General features: G+C 41.5%; 1 protein-coding gene across 2 annotated transcripts in view; it reads left to right on the plus strand.

The window, feature by feature from the left end:
- Positions 1–231: 231 nt before the first annotated feature.
- ARIH2 (ariadne RBR E3 ubiquitin protein ligase 2) overlaps positions 232–19,269 on the plus strand; it is a 31,646-nt gene continuing 12,608 nt past the window's right edge. Inside the window, exons 1-5 of one of the 2 annotated variants that reach the window (XM_009284403.2) lie at positions 232–325; positions 1,634–1,875; positions 3,890–4,236; positions 17,013–17,080; positions 18,803–18,866. In XM_009284403.2, the coding sequence (XP_009282678.1) occupies positions 3,988–4,236; positions 17,013–17,080; positions 18,803–18,866 (381 nt within the window). In that variant the 5' untranslated portion in view covers positions 232–325; positions 1,634–1,875; positions 3,890–3,987. The remainder of the gene's footprint in view (positions 326–1,633; positions 1,876–3,889; positions 4,237–17,012; positions 17,081–18,802; positions 18,867–19,269) is intronic. The other variant, XM_009284402.2, reaches the window with a different exon arrangement.

The raw sequence follows: 19,269 nt of genomic DNA on the forward strand, positions 1-19,269 counted from the left end.
GCGTGAGGGACGCGGTGCCGCTTCTCTGTAACTTCTGCTCGGTTTAGCGCCCGGCAGCGCTCCGCCCCGGAGCCGGTGCCAGGGCCGGGCTGCCCGGGAGAGAAGCCGCAGCCCGTGAGGTTTCAGGCCGGCACTCGGCACGGGCTGTGGGTGGGCTGTGTCGGGGCTCCCTCCTCGCCCCGCCACCGTTCGGGCTCTTCCTCCACAGCTCCCTTCTCTCCCGCAGTTCTCCTGGGCTTTCCTCCTACGAATACGCGGTGTTCTGGCTGTGTGGGACACGTACAGGATTTAGTCTTGCACGCGTTACAAAAGAAATGGACCTGAGGTAATTTAAATGAACTGGGTACCTTTCTGCCCAAGCCCAGAGTTACCAGAGAAGGAAGGCTTGTCTAGGTATGCGTAAAATAACTTGTTAAAAGTGATGGTAGATTAGAAGGGACAGGAATGAAATGGATTAGATGAGATGGGAAGGACAAGGCAGTCGTGATAGTCTGAACAAAGACTGGGAAGTGGGAGGAGAGCATGCAGATTCACGGGGGATGTGTGATATGGCTGCAAGGAGGTCTCTGCAGAGTCATCTGTGGTGAAAAGGATGGGGGATGTTGTTCTAGTTTCTCACACTTGGGAAGAAAAAATCCTATCTAAAAACTCCGTGGAGAAGGGAACAGCAAGGTATGCGTGCTGCCTGTGTGAAGAAGCAATTGAGGGTGATCCACGGATTACAGGTTTGAGTGACACAGACAAAGATGCGAATAACGTTGATAGCCAGTGTGGAGTTGGGGTTGTGGATGGTTTCAGAGAAAAGAGAGAGTGTCAGCCCATTTAAAGTTTACGTGGATAAGTAGTTCAGGAGGCAGGCTTGAGTTGCACTTTCTCCGTTTCGGAATTATCAATAAAGAGGTGAAAGAAGAAAAAGCCATCTCAAATGGTTGTGAAATATCAACAGAAAAAGAAGAGGAGCATCCTCCAGAAGACTTATTAGAGAAATCCCACAGAGGTAGACACAGAGGGCAAGAAATCGGAAAAGAATGATGTAGTGGGACAAGATATGAGGTGGGATCACGTAATTTACTGTGTCTGACGGTAGTGAGGTCAGAGAGAGACTGGTGATGGCATATTTGAAGGCATTTTGTTTAAAAAGACCTTGTTAAGAAGAATTGTGTTGCAAAGCAGGAGTCAGCAAGAGGATATCTCTGTTGGAGCCGGTATGCGGCAGAGCGTAGGGGTGGGTGTGTTGACGAGCTCCTGCAAGGAGGCTGGAGGAAGAGAGGGGATTAAATTGTATCGGTGTTAGTGAAGATGAGAGAGTATCTTGGATGAAGGTGGTAAAGAAGGACCTTGTCCTCCCTTGGATAGGAAAGTGATCTAAATATGGTTTAAAATTTTATAATCTGATTTTTGGGATTATGGTAATTATTTAATCTAAACAGTCTTTGCTTCTTTGACCCTCTTATTTGATCTTAACATCTTTATTGTTTTAAAAACTAGTGCTGTCAAGTATTAGCTGCGTCTTGTCTTAGTTTGTATTCAGAGAGCTTGTGATTTGGTCATGAATGAGGGCATTAGGCTGAGCGTTAGGTGAGGCGAGTTCTGTTCCTCGTTTTCCTAGTACCCTGCTTTGCTTTGTCCACAGGGCTTGTGCCTTAGCCTTCCTCTCTCTTCATGCACATCAGCGTGATGTTCAGTTATGCTGGAAGTGAGCTCTTTCCTCGAATGTTGTGACAGCAGTCACAAAAGTCATCCGGTCTGCAGACTGTTTTCTGCTTGATATATCCCATTTGCCCATGCAAACAGTTCCTCTGTTTGTTCAAATAAGTGTGTTAGTGGCACAGAGAAACGTCTCTGCATTCTTCTGAGCCTCCTCCCCAGCGACTGGTATGTAACTGCTGAGGTACACCGGGTAGGCCCATTATTCTACTTAGATATCTAAAAACATCTCCCTGCTCGGATGGAACTCACTATGTCTTGACATAGCAAATGGACCCAGTGTTTTGGGGGTGGGGTGGGGTGTGTCTGTCTCTGGAGTGTGGGATGATCCGAGTGAGTTTGAGAAGTTTCCTGACTGGTGAAACTTGCTCGGGCTTTGTGATGCTCTGAGCTTGGCTGAACGAAGCTGTTGCACACTGGGCTATCGATATCTCTGTAGGAATGCTCACAGTGGTTTTAGATTCTCAAGTAAGTTATTCCTTTAACGTAAGGTTTAACAGGTAAAGATCCATTGCTTCTTTTATGCAAGAGGTCAGTGTTGATGCAGGTTAAGCCCAGAACTGAATCATTAACTCTAAGCAGGGGGGAGGGAGGGACAACATAGGTTTGGCTTGTGTCTGTCAAATTAGATTTCGCATCTGTCTCCTTCCAATATGGAGAGACGGTGCCTCTGCTCCTCTGAAGTTCTATGGGAAGCAGTACTAGAAAATATTTGTGTGCTACTTGTGTTGTGGATAGCTAAGGAATCAAGAGGCAAATGAAAGGAATGGAGACCAGAATTCAGGGGATAATATAATTAGCTGCTAGCCTTCATCCTCTCTCACTGGAGGCTTGTATCTGCTGAAATCACTGCAACCCCTCAAATTAATTGTGCATCACATTGCTTCCTGGTTATTCTGTGCTGCCTGGTCAGGTTACTGGAAACAGAAAACAAACAAGTTGAGGAAGAATAATGAAAATTTATGGTTGAGATTTCCTGTGCTCTAAAGTCAGGATTCTCAAAGCTTGATTATGGTTTCCCCAGCAGTTACAAATTGTGATACTGTGGGAATATATTTGAGTAACAGAGCTAACGACATAGTAATGCAAAATGCAAATGTGTAAGAAACTCAATACATGCTGCTCATGGAAAACATAGCTTTCATTTTATGTACATGTTTTTATATGAAAAATTTGGTTGCAGCATTGTTTCAAGTCTTTAATACATTCTCTTTTGAAACAAAATTATTTGGTTAAATGGAAATTTGTGACTAAATATGAGATGACCATAATTCAAGGTTGATCGTGCTCTACTGCCAAACCTTTTTGAACTCAAATTCATGCTGTTTAGTTACACAAGCAGAAGATTTGTAGTTCAGATAAGTAAAGTCAAATAGGTGAAGTTTCCAATACCAGTGAGAATCTAAAAAAAAAAGTTGGCTGTTCTGATTTTTCCTGATTAGCAGCTGTCAACACTTGAGCATAAATTTCTACATTCAGAAGGTAAGAATGGTATATTGAGAAGGTAATAAAAGGAGAGAATTAATTTTATTTCCCCGCTCAGATGTGAGGCCCGAGCCACATCACGTCCAGTAGAATCTACTTAAAAGGGATTAACTAATTTCACCATCTCTTTTGAGATGGTATTGAAGACTGTTAAATTGTGTGTATGTGAGAGATCTGTTTGCTTGTCTTATTTTCCAAAGTCCTACTTAATGGCTGTAGTTATGAAGCAATACAGACTTGTACAGGGTATCACAGGTTGCCTTTCTAGCTACTGTGGTCATAGTTAAGGGGTTTGTGTTTTTTCTTGTCGATGAAATGGATATGGTGCTTTTCTGCAGCACTTCAGGCTGTTGGTAAAAACTTAATGTCATAAATTTAGTTGTATCTCTGAAAAGATCTGTAGTGAAGGTTATGCAGCCACTTCCCAAATGTCAAAAGTCTCAGGGCCCACGCTGGGGGCTAGGATGCAATGTAATAAGCCGATCTCCGAGGTTTTAGACCTCGTCTGGAAGAGCAACCTTGGCTTTGCAGGTGCAAGAGTCACAGTGGATCCAAACCAGGCACCTGCACAGCAGAATCTTCTTTAGCTGGGCCGTTGGGTTGGTCCGTTCCTGGCTGTTTGATCAGCTGTATGATGTTGACGTGGCCTCTCTTAAAATTTCTTAGGCAACAGACAAAATTGTTTTTCCCCCCTCAGGAGACAGAGCTCAGATGAAATCAAAAGAACGATAAAGTTTGGAGAAGAAAAAGAAGCTGCAATTGCTTTCCTGGTCTGCAGTTTGACAGGGCATTAAGATGTCCGTGGACATGAACAGCCAGGGCTCTGACAGCAATGAAGAGGATTATGACCCTAATTGCGAGGAGGAGGAAGAGGATGAGGATCCTGGGGATATTGAGGATTATTATGATGGGGTAGCTAACGACGTGGAACAGCAGGGAGCAGATGCCTTTGATCCAGAGGAATACCAGTTCACCTGCCTGACTTACAAGGAGTCGGAGAGCACTCTGAATGAACACATGGCCAGCTTGGCTGCCACGTTAAAGGTGAGGAAAGGTTTCTGCCTTAACACAGGTGTAAAATAAGTCTGTGATTGAAAAGGCAAATGCTGAGCATACAGTTTGAATAAAAGCTGTGGCGATATTACTGTTATGGGGGGTTGGAGGAATGTTATTGAAGGTCCCTGGTTCAAAACTGACTCAAAGGTTTACAGTTGTGGCATGCTGGTTCTGGGGCCTGAAAAATCTTCCTTACTGAATGTTGATTCTTACAAATTTTTTTTTTTTACAGAGCTGAGCTTCATGACCAAAATTCCTGAGTTATAACTCTTTGCATTAACACAATGCAAAGAGGATATATAGAAAAGAAACAAACCAAATCATAAATGGTGCAGATTGGTACACCTGTGTTTGAGAAGACAACTGACAGATAGGAAGACATGCTAAAACTCTGTAATTCTAACAAAAACACTTTTCTTTGTTGGTTCTGAGAGAATAATCATAGACTTTGAAAGACAGATCACAGCTGTCATGGCAGGTATTAACCCTACTGTTGCAGTGATAGCAATTAAAGTACAATGAACTTGCCAGCTCTTGTAGTGACTAATTCATCACAGAAGAGTCACACTCTGAGTCAGCTCCATGGTATTATGCTCAATAAGACTTCTGCGAAGTTTTTTCTTTCTCTTTGTGCGACTGATTACTGCAGTGCAGACTAGTAATAAGAGGAGGTTCCCTCTCTGCCTTGTCAGTGTGCTTCGGTCCCAGTGCAGGTCAGAGGAAAGCAGAGTTTTCTAAGCTCTAGATGTTGACACTGGGTTGAAATTACTGATGCATCTACTTTGTAAGAGGTCTCCTAGTGCTTGTTCTTCTCTGGAACAACCCCTGAAAGCAGGACAGGTGACCGCAGTATATAAAACCCATGTTGGATAGGTTTTGATTCCTATTCATTTGGTCTGAATCGAACCTAATTAAAAAAAAAATGAGAGGGATCTCTTGATCCTTATTTGTACATCAGTGTTCTATAGAAATAGTGTAACCATAAAGCCTGAGGACTACAAAGCCTATAAACAATAGGCTGTAAAGTGCACCCATACTTCTTGCTGCATCTCTAGCTGATTTTGCCATCTATTGTGCTTGTTCCCAGCATTCACCACCTCAGAAAATGAAGTTTTACTTTCTTGACTGTCAAACTTGTGTCTGTGATTTCTTCAAAATGTGCAGTTTGAGCTCTGAATGCCTGCTGTTCCCTACAGATTGTAAGAAGAGGGAGGCAAAAGAAAAGAACAAGTGAGAATAGTTGGTCAGCACTTTTGATCCAGCTGCCAGTTGTTCTTGGTTCTTAGCGATTAAGTAAAGATTTAGAACGGCTTTTCTGCTCCTTACTGTTTGCCTTCAAATGGAGCACCCTTCAAAAAGGTGACCCCTGCCATATTGTTCTCTTGAATTAAATTAATAAAAGCAATACTTTAGTCTTTAAAATCAGGCTTCCAAAGTTAAAATAAATTTTCCAAGAATTCTGAAGGTCTCATTGAGCAAATGCTATAGTTGACTAAATAATACCAACCTGCTAGCTCGAATCCGACCCCAAATATGACCCAAGGAGAGAACATTTTAGATTCTTTTTATATCAAGAATATGCCTGCGTATTTGCTTAAAACTGAAGTGCTACACATTTCAGTTTATGCATGAGAAGATAAAAATAAATCTGGGTAGAAACCTAAAAAACTGTGATCTTGTAAGCCACACGCTAAGTCTTTAGCTCTTGAAATGCCACATTAACTCTCTGTTCGCTAGCAACGGTGGTGCAAGAATTGCACTTTTCTTGGAAATCGGTTGTGTTTCTGCAGTGTGTGCTTTTTGTTTTCTGGCATCCTTTCTTACAGTACTTCAGCAACCATGTTTTTTCCTTCCCCTTTCTTCCCCCAAGGAAACTTGTAATTTTGTTAGTTTTCTGAGACAAACTGGAGTGGAAAAAAATTCGTGTTGAATTAACAAGCATAGAGAAGAAGGAAATTGAATAGAACATGTTGAACTATTTGTTGTCATTATTTCTCATTAACTTAATAGATATTAATAAACAGGGACAGACTTTTGTAAGAACTGTGTTAACTTCGTTCCTCTAATTCGCTTGAGCTCTAAAAACTTTTTTTCATTTGAAGACTACCTTTCATAATGTCTTGGGTTTTTTGGATAGTGATGATGGTTTTCTGGAGCATGGTAGTTCATTTTGTTGATTTAATCTCCTTCTCCTTGTGATAGCTAGTGGTTATGTGGTGCTTTTCAGCATTAGCTCATATTTAAGGCAGAGTGGTTGCCCCTGACAGAGAAAGATGAAGGTAAATTAAAGACTGTCTTTAGAAGGTACAATGAAGGCAATGTCTGATGTGGTATCTGAGCAATTTGCTATCACAAGATATGAATACACTAATACAATTCCCTAAAGCAAAGAAAAAATGAATGCAATAAATGGGCTCAAAGCCATGTTTGAATGTTCTGCCACTCTATATTGTCATTAGGTGATTCACTTTCTGAAGGTTAAATTGGGAGGGGTGTGTATTGAGCGTGTTTTTTCTGTGACATATTGTCTACACAGTTTTAAGACCAGAAGCAGGTATTCAGAGCTTTAGGTCTTCATACTTGCAATCTGTACTGTTATTAGCTAATAACAATATAAATAAATAGTATTTCATTTGCTCTGCTCATTAACCCTCAACAGTTGGTTTTTAAACTGTTTTGTTCAGCTATTTCAGGCTGATTGTTGAATTCCTGTTTTCTTAAAAATGTCGAGGTAAAGGGTGATCTTCCTTGGAAGCCCTCTTGGCTACCTTTTTTCATTCCTCATGAGTTACAGCTGACCTTGTTCTGACTCCTACTGAAGCTAAACAGACAACTGAACAAACCTTGCATTGGCTGACTAACTTCAGGTCAGGTGTGAGCACCCTGCATATATTTAAAAGTTTGAATGCAACATCAAAAGAGACAGCCTCTTTGACAAAACGCTTCTTTATCTACCCCCAGTATAGACAAAAATCTTACGTCTGATAAAAGCATGGAACCCAGTATGTAGGCAGATGTATGCCCTTGTATCTTACTGTCATAGGAAACTTTTACCTTGAATTCTTCTGACTTGCTTTTTATCAAGTGGGGAATTCTGAATAGAAAAATTAGTACAAACAACGTAGCAGTAGGTACAACCAGTTGTGCTGTGTGCCGGGCCTGCAACTACAGTAGTGGTTATCCCAGAACCATACTGAAGCTAGAGCGATTTCCTAAGTGGTACTCTGAAAGTTTCTCCTCATTTTGGTTTTAGTAAGAACTGTGAGTAGATCCTTCCTTTCCAAGAAAAAGAAGAGGAAATGTTTGCTCCTTGGTTAGTGCTGTTAATCTGGAGGTCTGTTTGTGGAGGGTTGAGTTAATACCCTGACTAAAATTAGGACAGGCTATCTCTTTTGAAACATGCCAGAAGAAACTCTCAAACTAACATTATCCAAAACTGTGATTCTCTGACCAAAAGGCCTGTGAATTGAAGGAGATCACTTTTAATTCCTCAGAAGGTCACCTGACCAACAGTCAACACTTGTTAAGGACAATACTCTTGAAAGCAAAATGGCATCTGTTGCCTGCAGACCAGCAAAGCAATTTACAACAGTTCTTTTTAAAAAGTAGATATCAAGTCCAGTATTTTTTTAAAAAATAATGAATTAAAATTGTATAGTAGTAAGTTTGTTTTCAAGATAACTGTCAAATCATCATTGAGTGATTGGGTCCTGGAGTGGCAGTATCAGTACATGCACACAAACAGCATGATACTCAACAGTTGTACAAACAAAGTTGACCCTGTCACTGGCGAGCAATTAAGTGTGTGATGATGTCATATTGTTTTTGTTGGTGAATGACACTTTCTGGCTCTGCTGAGGGTCTCTGTACAAGTCTGGAATATCTGTGATATTCCAAATAACTGGCAGTAGTTTCTCTGTTTCAGTGATGAGAGGGATCTTTCTAGTTTTTACCAACTTTTTTTTTTTTTAAACTGGTGATCTAAACCACCAGATAAAACAATTGCAATTACAATTTATGAAAAAATGTTACCTTGACTTTAGGTCTTCTTAGAAGCTGATTGTCAGTCATGAGGAAGCTAAGATATTTCTGCACATACAAGGTAACAAGGAAAGATAGTCGTGTTGTTTACAGGCAATTGATACTGATGTAGTCTTGCCACTAAAACCAAAGGAATTGTAAAACTTAGGAACTTAAAATTTTCAGTTTGCTAATGTGAGTAATCTGCTAATATTTACCAGATGGCAAAAAGCTTACTTCCCTTGCTCCTTGAAATAACAGTTTGTGATGTGGTTTTTTTAGCCCTGTCCCTTGAAGAATAAAACGTGGTAGAAGCAAAAAGTATTTGATGTCATGACATAGTACTGAATCTATCAATCCATGTTATCACTACTGATCTTTCGGAGATAAACCCATTTTTCATATATTCTTGCTCACCTTATTGATGTCACGTCTTTTAATGCAACCAAATTAGTATTTGCTCATAAAAACACAGCCTTCTGAAACTGTTCGCACACTCAAATTGCGCTGACACAGAACAGTTAGTTTGTAGAGCTGCTTGGTGAATGCTGGCAGTGGTCCTTTTCAAATACCATCTTCAGCAGATCCAGAGTCATGTGCGTGGAGATTGGCAGCCTGTATGAGCAGCTCTACCCGAAGGAGTTGGCGCTTGCAGAATGCCTGTTCAATGCGATCGCAAAAAGTCCGTAAAGAGCCAGATGTCAAGACACTGGCGTGTGTGCCTCCCTGTATCGCTGTGCAAACCGCGACCAAGTACGTGGTATGGGGTGCTTATCTGAACAAACCTGCAGTGTTGCATAGTCATCCTTTTTGATGCCACAATGGCTTCATGAAACTTATATGCAACATAATTTGGCAGTCATAAAAGACTAGCTGTACCTAAGTACCTCGAGTACAGGAGAGGTATTAAAGCCCCTTGAAATATTAAAATGCGTGTACGTAAGAACAGAGTTTGAAAAACTTGTGTAGAAAGTTAGTGTCCTTAAGAACCGACATTGGTAAATATTAGTATGTATTAGTAAACAGTTAGTACATATTTAAATGTCATTTATTATACATGGTAGACCCTGATAGGCAAATTTGACTTCTGCACAGAACCCCTATGGTGCTGTTTGGCAATGATAACACGCTATTTCAAAGTACCTGTAAACCCTAGATTAGTCAGGACATGCAGGTTTCTATCGGTGCTGTGTTCTGTATTTTAATATCAAGCCAACATTATGTGGGGCATCCAGTTTGAAGCTGTAACCCTTAGGAGCACACACGTCTGAGACGTACCTTTGTCCTTTACCTGCTTTTTGTTCCCAAACAGAAAGATCCTGGAAGTTCTGCTGTACAAAAGCTGTGTTGTTGCCTACCGGATTCACAATGCCTGTATTTTAATAGAATGTTAAACATCAAGAGGACATGAAAATGCCCATAACTGTCTTCAGCGTGTGTTTTATTTTGGCTTCTAAAGCGTAGGAAGATTTCGTAGACTTCTGGTCAGTGAGATAAGAGAGCTGGCTGGGGAGCCCAGACCTTGCAACCTTGTGACAATGTCATGAAGTCATTTGAGGAGAGAAATTAGTTTTGTTCCGTATTGTCCAGGACTGCTGAAATTCTCAACTTGATTGGAAAAATGAGCCACAAATGTGGAGGGTGATTATAGCCCACACATTTCTTTGTGATTCATGCCTGAAGTGTATCTTACAGCCAGTATGACTCTGCAGTGAGCAAAAAAAAAATCTGTTCACAGCTGTTGATGAGTATGATCTTGGTGGGAGGTAGAGGCAAGACACAAGCCATTAAACATGCCGAAACAATCTTTCAGTAACTGTTTCATGTTGCAAGCTTACAGCTGGACAACACCATCACAGGAGTGGCATGAAACAGCTGAAGTGCATTGCCAAATTTGTGTGCCTTGCCTATTAAGGATGGCACAGCAGAAATGAGCTAGGTTGTGTACTATGAAACACTGCTTCACAAAGCAGATGTTCCTCCTCTTTATCTTTTTATAACAAAAGAAAAATGCCCTTCGAAGCTGGGATTGTCAAGGAAAGGACTATGTTATTTGGGACTGAACAGGGATTACTCACTGCGAAGTTACCTAAGCCCTGCGCTCTGCATGTGTGTGCTGCTGTGGCTGCGTGCACGCACCAGTGCTTTCCAGTTCAAGTTGGCTGCCCTGTGTCCTGAGCCACCGGTCACGATTGTGTGAATTCAGGTTATTACCTGCCCTTCGCCTCTTTGCTGTACATCCTCCGCATTCTCCTTTATGTCAACCAGAAAGAATTGTCCACTCCTCCTGTGTTTTGTTAGGAAAGCACCTGGGCAGGGGCTGAGCCGAGTGCAGCAGTGGGGTGTGTTGCTGGGGGGGTTTGGCAGCGTGCGGCGAATGCAGTGCAGCATGCGCTGGGCGCTGATGCTCTCAGACACTACGTTACGTTGGAAAGAATAACTCCAGTGAGTACAGCTGGGGAGTCTCACGTCAATCTTCTATCCGTGTGCCATCTTACAGCTTTCTTGCTGCATTTCTTTCGCTCCAAATCTTTCAAAGAAGAAATCTCATAGCTATTTTGTAATAATGCCTTCTGGCATACCATCTTGCTTAAGTCTTTTTTTTTTTTTTTCTTTTTTTTAATTTATTTCTGAATCTCCTCAGGAAGACTAGCCTAACAGCTTGAGAAATACGTATGTTGAGATTTCCTAGCTGAGTCCTGATCCTGTTTGTTGGCAGCTGCAGCTGAAATTGTTGCTGTCCTGTGTAGGAGAGTGGATGGATTAAAGCAATGTGTTAAGTGTGGAGAAGGAGTTAGAATTTAACCCGAGATCCCCTTTCTTCAGTATGTGGCTGACTAGGTTGTGCACCGGCAGCTTCACGAACCGCGTGTATTCACTGTCAGTATTTGTCATTCCCAGACTGCACTCTGCCTTCTAAATATTCTTCTAATCTTGCGGACTGACACCAGGTCTCTGCATGCCAGAAAGTGAGTGATGGGGTACAGATTAAAACCCCGTGATGAAGCAGAGCTCGTGTAGTGCTGTTTGTCAAGACCTTTCCGTGATACCGAGAGTGCAGCTAGACTCCAAATTGCATTTCTTTCCCTGGTGCAGCCTGCACTCTGTAATCGGGAGAGGGGCTGAAATGTCAGACAAATTGTAAGCAATACTGTGAGTGAAACCTAAAGATGGAGGGCTTTTTCTCACTTTTTTTTTTTAAGTTTGACTGAACCCAGAAAAAAAAAGCAGAGTATCTGATTTTGTTGTAATGTTGTCTTTTTTTTTTTTTTCCTGATAATAATTATTTCTGCAGTTTTCTGAGAAATCCTCCAGTAAAAACAGGGCAGTCAGATAGTTTTTCCAGTGGGGCATGGAGGGAGTCAGATCTACTTTCCACATGAGAAATGAGTGTAAAATAGTATTTTTTCCACTTGTGGGTCACTTTCTTTACCTCAGTATCCTTAAGTAAAGTGTGTCTGAAGGTATTTTTTTTCTTCAGCAAAATTATTTGATACAAAGTATGGTTTCTTTCTGAGGTATTATTGTTCTCTGCTGCAAACTCAAATCAGTCTCCTCTATTTTGCCCATTGTTGCTCACCAACAGCAACAATTTCAGAGGCTCTTGCTCTATGTGGTTTTACTGTTGTAAAGAATTTAAGAGAGTGTTTTTAGAAGTTTTGATGCAACACAAACTAATATCTTCCCAAGTTCATCCTTTCCTTGTAGAACTAACAAAAACTATCGTGGATTAAAAGAAATGTTTCTCAAGATTAATCCTATTTGCTTAAATCTTTTTGTATAAAAACCTTTGATTAAGGGAAACACAAGAAATGGAAGCTGCATTTCTTTATGCCAGGCTCGTGTTCATCTTGGCCAGACATTTCGGTGCAACCCTGATCTAACATGAATTGTCAGCTTGGTGCAAAGCCACGGGATGTCAGCTCCAATCAGATCATAATATCTCCAACTCATTCTGAATTGAATCTCTTTGAGAATCATGTGATGACTCTTGATTTAAATTCCTGATACCGTATCTCTGCAAAAGTGAGGATTGAAACACACCTCCAAAAAATAGGCCATCCCTTGGAGAAAAGTGAAATGAACGCATGAGATATGCATGTGACATAAATATGCATGAGCAATTTCTGTAGAATATAAGCTCTACAAAAGACGGTGGTTTTTTAGCTTTTAGGAAACGTTTCTGTCTGAATTAGCAATTGTCAAAGTGGCATGGTTGAAAAGATTTTCTGCTGTAGAGAGGTGAAACTTCAGCTCTTCAAACAACACAGCTTATCTAGGGAAGCAAGTTGAGACATAGTTGTCTTAGAGCTCTCCAAACCCAGCAAGGTGTCTTTGCAAATTCTTTTGATATTTTCTTGTCCTGGAAAGTGCCAGACTCTCTCTCGCACTTCAGAAGTGTGAGAATTTTGCTTATCTTGGAGAGAAAAGAACCCAGGAGATAAATGGAGATAGAAATAATAAGAAAAAACCCTACTGTGCTCTCTTCTAGAAAATGAATAGATATGTGTTTAATGCGATGGCATTACTTCTTTCTTCTGCTTTCAGAATCTAATTTTGTCCAGCACTTTGTAAATTTTTCAGACTTTTTTTACAACTTCTGTGGAGTCTTTCCATTATGCAGAGCAGCTTCCTCTTGGCACCCTTCCTGTGTGCATAGACACTGTGCCTCTTTTCCAGTGCAGTGATAAACATTAGCGTTTCGTGCCCATTTCTGGCAATCAGCAGCCTTCTGTCACTGAGAAGTCAGAGTTAAGCTGATGGAGGTTTGGAAGAGGCTTCTGAGGTGACCAAATTCCTGTTTTAAGGTGAAGCTGGAAATTGCAGATTGGATGACATCCTCTGTCTTCAGCTTTGCCACCCCATCATGAAGAAAGAAGCATGGTCTTCAGTCGGAAATTTTCCAGGTTCAGATTTGGACTGAGGTGATCTTTGATCTTAAAGTTTAAAGCTGATGGTGAGAAAACGGGGAGATGAGAATGAGGGAAAGACATCTTTTAGCATGACTACTGCTTTCAGCTTTCATCTTCTAAACTTCAATAAATCTAATCACAGCTAGAAGAGTTCTGGAGAAGTCAAGTTATGTAGAAGCATTGGCACAATTTATCAGTTGCAGACAAAAACTAAAATAGAAGTGCAGCGTCTAGAATATGCATTCCCTTCTGCACTGTGGTCTGTAGAAGTATTTTACTGAAATGACCTGCTGCCAGCAAGACACTGAGTGGGCTATCTCACTGTCTCTTTTGGGTCTTGGTATTCTGAAAGGAGAATAGGAAAGTGTAAACAAAGCTAGAAATTTATCAAAGGCGTCTTTTTTTTTTTTTTTTTTTTTTTTAATTTGTTTTGTGTCTGAGACAAAACACTATTGTTCCTGGATAACCTGAGATTCTTGTGGTACCCAGTGACTGATAGGGGACTGAATCAGCTCTTTCTGAAATGTTTTTTAAGTTTGAGATCTTTCATTTTGTGAAACTTCTGACTGTCCAGGAAATGCTGTATTGGACAGTGTGCCTGAACAGCAACCAAGGCTTATTTCCTAAGCTGCGAGGCTACAGCTGCGTACGGAGGGGGCATCGATGTCTTCTAACTCAACAGTTCAGCCAGCAGTATCGGCTTCTGTATATTGCTTCTCCAGTACTGTAAGGTAATGAATTATGTACATATGGACCAAACTTCTGATAGCAGTGGTATTTTTCTGTGCTTAGCATCTTTTGGCTTCTGCTTATAAAGAAATACTTCAATTATTCTGGGGTGTTACTGTGGAAGAACTGGCTGACTTGATACAATCATTGCCTCATTGTGAGTGTACAATCATTGAAGAGGCTGGGGAGTGCTGCTAATCAATAGAAGCAGGCTTTTGTTAAACACTTGTTTTTCTTCTCATGCTTGTTTTCTTGAATCTCTCCAGTACTGTTGATCCCTGATGGTATTCACATTTGCCTTCTCAATTACCAGCCTTGCTGTTGGTGAGCAGGACGTAGATTGTAACATGGTGAGACTCCACGCAGTAGGCATGGTCCCAGCCGCATCAGTTATCTGCTCCTCTCCAATCCCTCGTGGTGAGCCACATCAGTTATCTGCTCCTCTCCAATCCCTCTTTCTTACAGTTTGAATGTTACCTATCTTTAAAGTGTAAGAACTAGTACTTCCATGCCAAGCAGACTGTGGGTACTTTGCTGCAACTGGCTGACTCTAGAACTTCTTTTTTGTGAGATCGCATGCACTCCAATCAGGTAGTATCAAAAACTTTTCTGCTTCAGGGCTTTTATGAAAGCAGACTCGTGTCATGAACCTGGCTTTATGAATTGAAAATGTTTTATTCTTGGGTGCTGTTATGATGAAAGTAATAAAATTAGCACTACAGCTGATCCCATCAGTGCTTGCAGTTCGAGCAAAATAGGAATGGTCACAGAAGCTTTATTATTCTTTTAGATCTGTTAATCTGGCATCTTTCTGGAGCATTAGTTCTACATTTTGCCTGACAAATAATTTGACTCAAAAGCATTTGATTCTGTTAGGGTAGTTTGTTAGATTTCAGAAGTGTGTATGCTAGTATTTGTATTTCTCTTTCTATACATCTTCATTATTGAATGTACTTCATTCCTTCTCTGGGAACAAGTAACTTCATGGAGTTCATGGAGTCATGATGCTGTAACGGATGGTACAGCTCAGGCTCTGAAAATCCAACTGAAAAATATTCATTTTCATATATTACAGATGAACTTCCCATTTAAGTCTGGTGGTTTGTTTTTTTTGTCAGGATGGTAGCTCTTCCTTACTGCTACTGAGAAATAAATTCATTGCTGTTAGAGAATGATTCATTAGCATGTGGTTTGCATTTGCAGGAAGCCAGTCTTGTAGAGACCACATTCCTGATGCTTGTTTTACAAACATGAAATGCAGATGTCTTCCTTGTACAAGCAAGTCAAAGGTGTCTGTCTGGGTCTGCCAGGCTGGGGGCTTAAGATAACAACCCATCCAAGGCTGGCAGTGCTACTTCATCCATACAAACTGGAGCAGACTGTATGTGTTGTCAGCAGCAGCCCTGTGTGCCACGTTCCATCTAATCACAGGCTTCTGCACTGGGAGGGAGGGCAGCCTTTGTTTTCTGAGGGTCATATCGCTGGTAAAGTCAAGGAAGGTGACGTACCAGATATGGCACAGTGTGAGCTAATGCTTCAGTTCTTCTAGAATAAAGGTTATTTGAACATTGAAAATTACTTTTTTATTACTGGGATTTCTTAGTGGCCAGCAGAGTGGGCAAATCAGAAAGTAGAGGTGGATAAGAGCCGTTTAAAAACCCTGGCTGCATCAGGTATTGGTGCTACACTGGTTTAGCTCGCTGAACCAACCGTCCAGCGCTGACAAATGCCAGTGCAGGACCAGGGCAGTACCATGTGGCAGGAATAGATCAGTTGTGTTGTGTTGTGAAACTGCACCTCTTCAGCGGGGTAGATTTAGAAGAGTAATGAATATGCTGCCCCTAGGTGTGCAGAGCCTGTCTCTTTTGTAGAAGGAGCCACCGTTGCTTGTTTTTCCTTCCAGCGTTGTGTTGGGGTTGCTGTGTATCTGTATTCCCAGTCCATAGGATCCTGTGATTCACCTGTAGCAGGATTCAAGAAGGCTTATGGCTGATGATTGTGACTGACAGCTTCTCTAGGGGAAAAAAAGGAGCTCTTCCTGCAACTGGGAATGGAAGGAGTTGTGTTTTCTTTATGTATAGTAGAGAGACACAGGTGCTACGGTAATAGCTTGTCTTGGAGTGGGGGAGATAGAGCCCTTTAATGTCAGAGGGTGTTTGAATGCATTGGGCTTGCCCAGGTGCTTCCCAGCACAGAGAGGAGCGAGGAGGCAAGGGTCATGAGTCTTCTGAATTCTCCTGGGAGAGGTGTCTTGTTTGCAGGAGACCTGCTTTGTTTGAACTCCATGGGACTGATTAAAGGCATGAAGGGGTGGAGAGGCAGGTTGAAGGTCCAGCAGTTCAGCAGATGCCTGTGGTCTTGGTGGGTACCAGCCTAGACCCTTTTCTTCTGAAATAAACTGATACATAGAAGCAAAGGAGAACTTATTTGTTTGTACCCTTGTAACGTGACTTTAAATGTCGTGTTGCGGTATTCTAGAGGGTGCTCAGGCTAGCACGGACTGTGCTAGTGCTTGCCAGGAGTCCATGTAATGCAAGCAACTCTGCATGGAAACAGTCCCTGTCACAGTAGCTTTCCATCTTCCTATTCCAGTCCAGTGTATAACTTTCTTCTCTACAGTGAAGGCTTGGGAAAATGTTTTGTTTTTCCCCCCTACCTTTTGCTGTCACAGCATGTCTGTGTTTGCAGCTTGTTACTGCTTCTGCAGCTCAGTAAGTGGTATCTGCCTACCCTGCGGTTCCTACTTTGCACTCTTAGCATGGACCCTGATCCCAGTCTGGTCTGGGCCTCCCAGGTGGTGACCTCAGTCAGGACTGGATGTGGGGCTTCCACGAGCAGTTAAATTAATCCAGTGAATTCTTGATTCCTTCCTCTCTGTGCTGTTGTGAGTTAGTTTGGGTACATCCATGCTTCGTTCCAACCTGTATATTGCAGATGCATTTATTATGTCTAGTAGTTTAATGGGAATTGAGGTTCACTGGGCTATTGTACTGAGTTTGTACAATTTATTAGTCTTATAAGATCATCATAGTCCTAAGCAGAGGTGTGGCCTCAAAATATGCCTAACGACGTTTTTTTTTTTTTCTTTTATTTTCCACCTAGGTATCACATGCTGTTGCAAAGCTAGTATTAGTTAGTTTCCACTGGCAAATCTCAGAGATTTTGGAAAGGTAAGTGTAAATAGTCTTATCTTTTCTGTGCTCAGTGCTTTTCGCCCTTGCTTTGCAAGAATGCTCAGCGTGGTCCATAAGTGTCTTTTTGACAAGCGTCTTTGAACCTGAAAGCAGGTCACACAGTCCATTCCAGGGAGCAGAGGAGAAACACTGTTTTGTTGAGGCTGCATTGCCTGTAAGGAATTTGTAAACAGGGAGGGGGTAGTGATGGCGAATGTCTTTCAGTCTGAGAAATTATTGTCATACTGGGAACCTTGTAGGTGCATTTAGCTTAAACTTTGAGGTAACAGATTGAGAGTGCTGCATCTATGTTTATTTATTTTAACAAATATAAAGATAACATATGTTCTGTTTTGAACATATGAGCCGTAAATCATAAAGGAGCACTGAACCTATATTGATGCATTCTTTAGTAGTACATTCACATTGAATTTTTTGCTCCTTCTGAACATAAGTGATGTTTTTTTCCAAGCTGACTAGCATTTGGAGAGCAGGAGAAGATGGTGTGAGAGAACCAAGAAGTGCAGCCCCTTTGTTGCTTGGTCAATGTCACTGTAGCGAGGTCCTCCAGCTGATTTCAAAAGGAGGGTTCGGACTCTGCCCAAACATATACGGGAAGTGTGTCAGGAGGCACTGCTGTCTGGCAGCCCCTCCAGAAAATACTGGCTCAGAACTGAACATTGTCTGAAAATAGAGAGCACATCAGTCTGACTCATTCTGCCATGCCATTTTTGGCCCTGTAGCCAGCAACTTCATCCAGAGAACATATGGGAAATGCATCTCGTATATGGATGTTGTTGCAGCATCTTTGGTAACTGGCTCATTGGTTACCATGTGTCCCGTGAAAGCTTTTCTCTGGGGAATGTGGAGGGTGAGATTCCTGCACAGCAGCTCAGGGCGATTCTGCAGGTTAACTAATGAGATTTAAACAAGAGGAAGTTTGGGGAAGGGTTTACTTCTAAAGCTATGACTTTGCAAGTTGTTCCCCAGTTGATCTGGTCCTCTAACTTCTGTCTTGGTATGAAGTGACATTGTCAAATGAAAGCTCCCTAGTACAACTAAAAAGTGCTAGTGGGGAGGGAGGATTTACAGCACAGTCACAACAGTGATGCTGCTGTTTCTGAATTCATTGAGATATAAACGTTCCTCTGCAATGGAAATCATGAGCAGCAAAACATGTTTAATTCTAAGGCTGCTGATAGACAGCTTCATATGCTTAAGGGGTGATAATCTGTCACAGAGTAAATACTTAACTAGATAGTAGACTGGAGTCAAAGTGAGACCTAACCAGGATAGCTTGATTTTACAAAGGAATAGGAGACAGACAGGAGCCTCACTGGAGTGTGTTATTATGGGCAGTGGCTTAGGACTGCTCTAGGAGTGGATAGAAAAATCTTCGCTTCAAAAATAATTTTTCAGGGGGAGGGAGAGAGTTGTAGAAAAATACTCATCAAGGAGTATGAGGGAAATGTTAATCCGTTACTGGGAGAAGTATTGTTCCTGTTTCTGATTTTTGAAGAAACTCTCATAAAGTTTTATTGATGAGAGTTCAGCTCACTATGTGAAGGAGCCTCACACAGGATACATTTCCACTTTCCTTGTTGAAGCCTACCCTGCCGTTTGCACAAAGCTTATCATTTATTCAGACGAGAAGGATCAATTTAACAACGCAAAATGTATTCAGAAATTGATTTGATCATTCTTCACTTGCCTTTTCAGGCACAAGTCTAATGCTGCCCAATTGCTAGTAGAAGCACGAGTTCAGCCCACCTCATCCAAACATGTAAGTATGCTAACTGTTTTGGTCTGTTCCCTTGGCAGACACCTCTGACCCACCTCATCGGAGGATTGCATTACTAATGGCATAGTCTGTCCCATATTAACCCTTTGCAAACTCAGGTCCAACACCCTAATTCAATGCTAGGTTTACTTTTTAAATGAGAATGCATTCAAGAGGTGTCTAACATTTAAATAGCAGCTTTACTAATGTCTTGCAGGTAGTGTTCAAGAATTACTTGCCTCAAGAAAATTAAGCTCATTTTTTTGGTGTGAGTGATGGTATACAATGGAAGGAGCAGAGTGCATGGGCTTGGCTACCTCATCCAATTCTGCTCTCTCTGTGAAAGACACTCAAGGGAAGCTCTGGCTGCACAGGGTGAACAGAGCTTGTCTGTGGCTGGAAGAGA

This window comes from Aptenodytes forsteri, unplaced genomic scaffold, assembly GCF_000699145.1.
Source record: "Aptenodytes forsteri isolate BGI_AS27 unplaced genomic scaffold, ASM69914v1 Scaffold53, whole genome shotgun sequence".
NCBI classification, from domain to species: Eukaryota; Metazoa; Chordata; class Aves; order Sphenisciformes; family Spheniscidae; genus Aptenodytes; species Aptenodytes forsteri.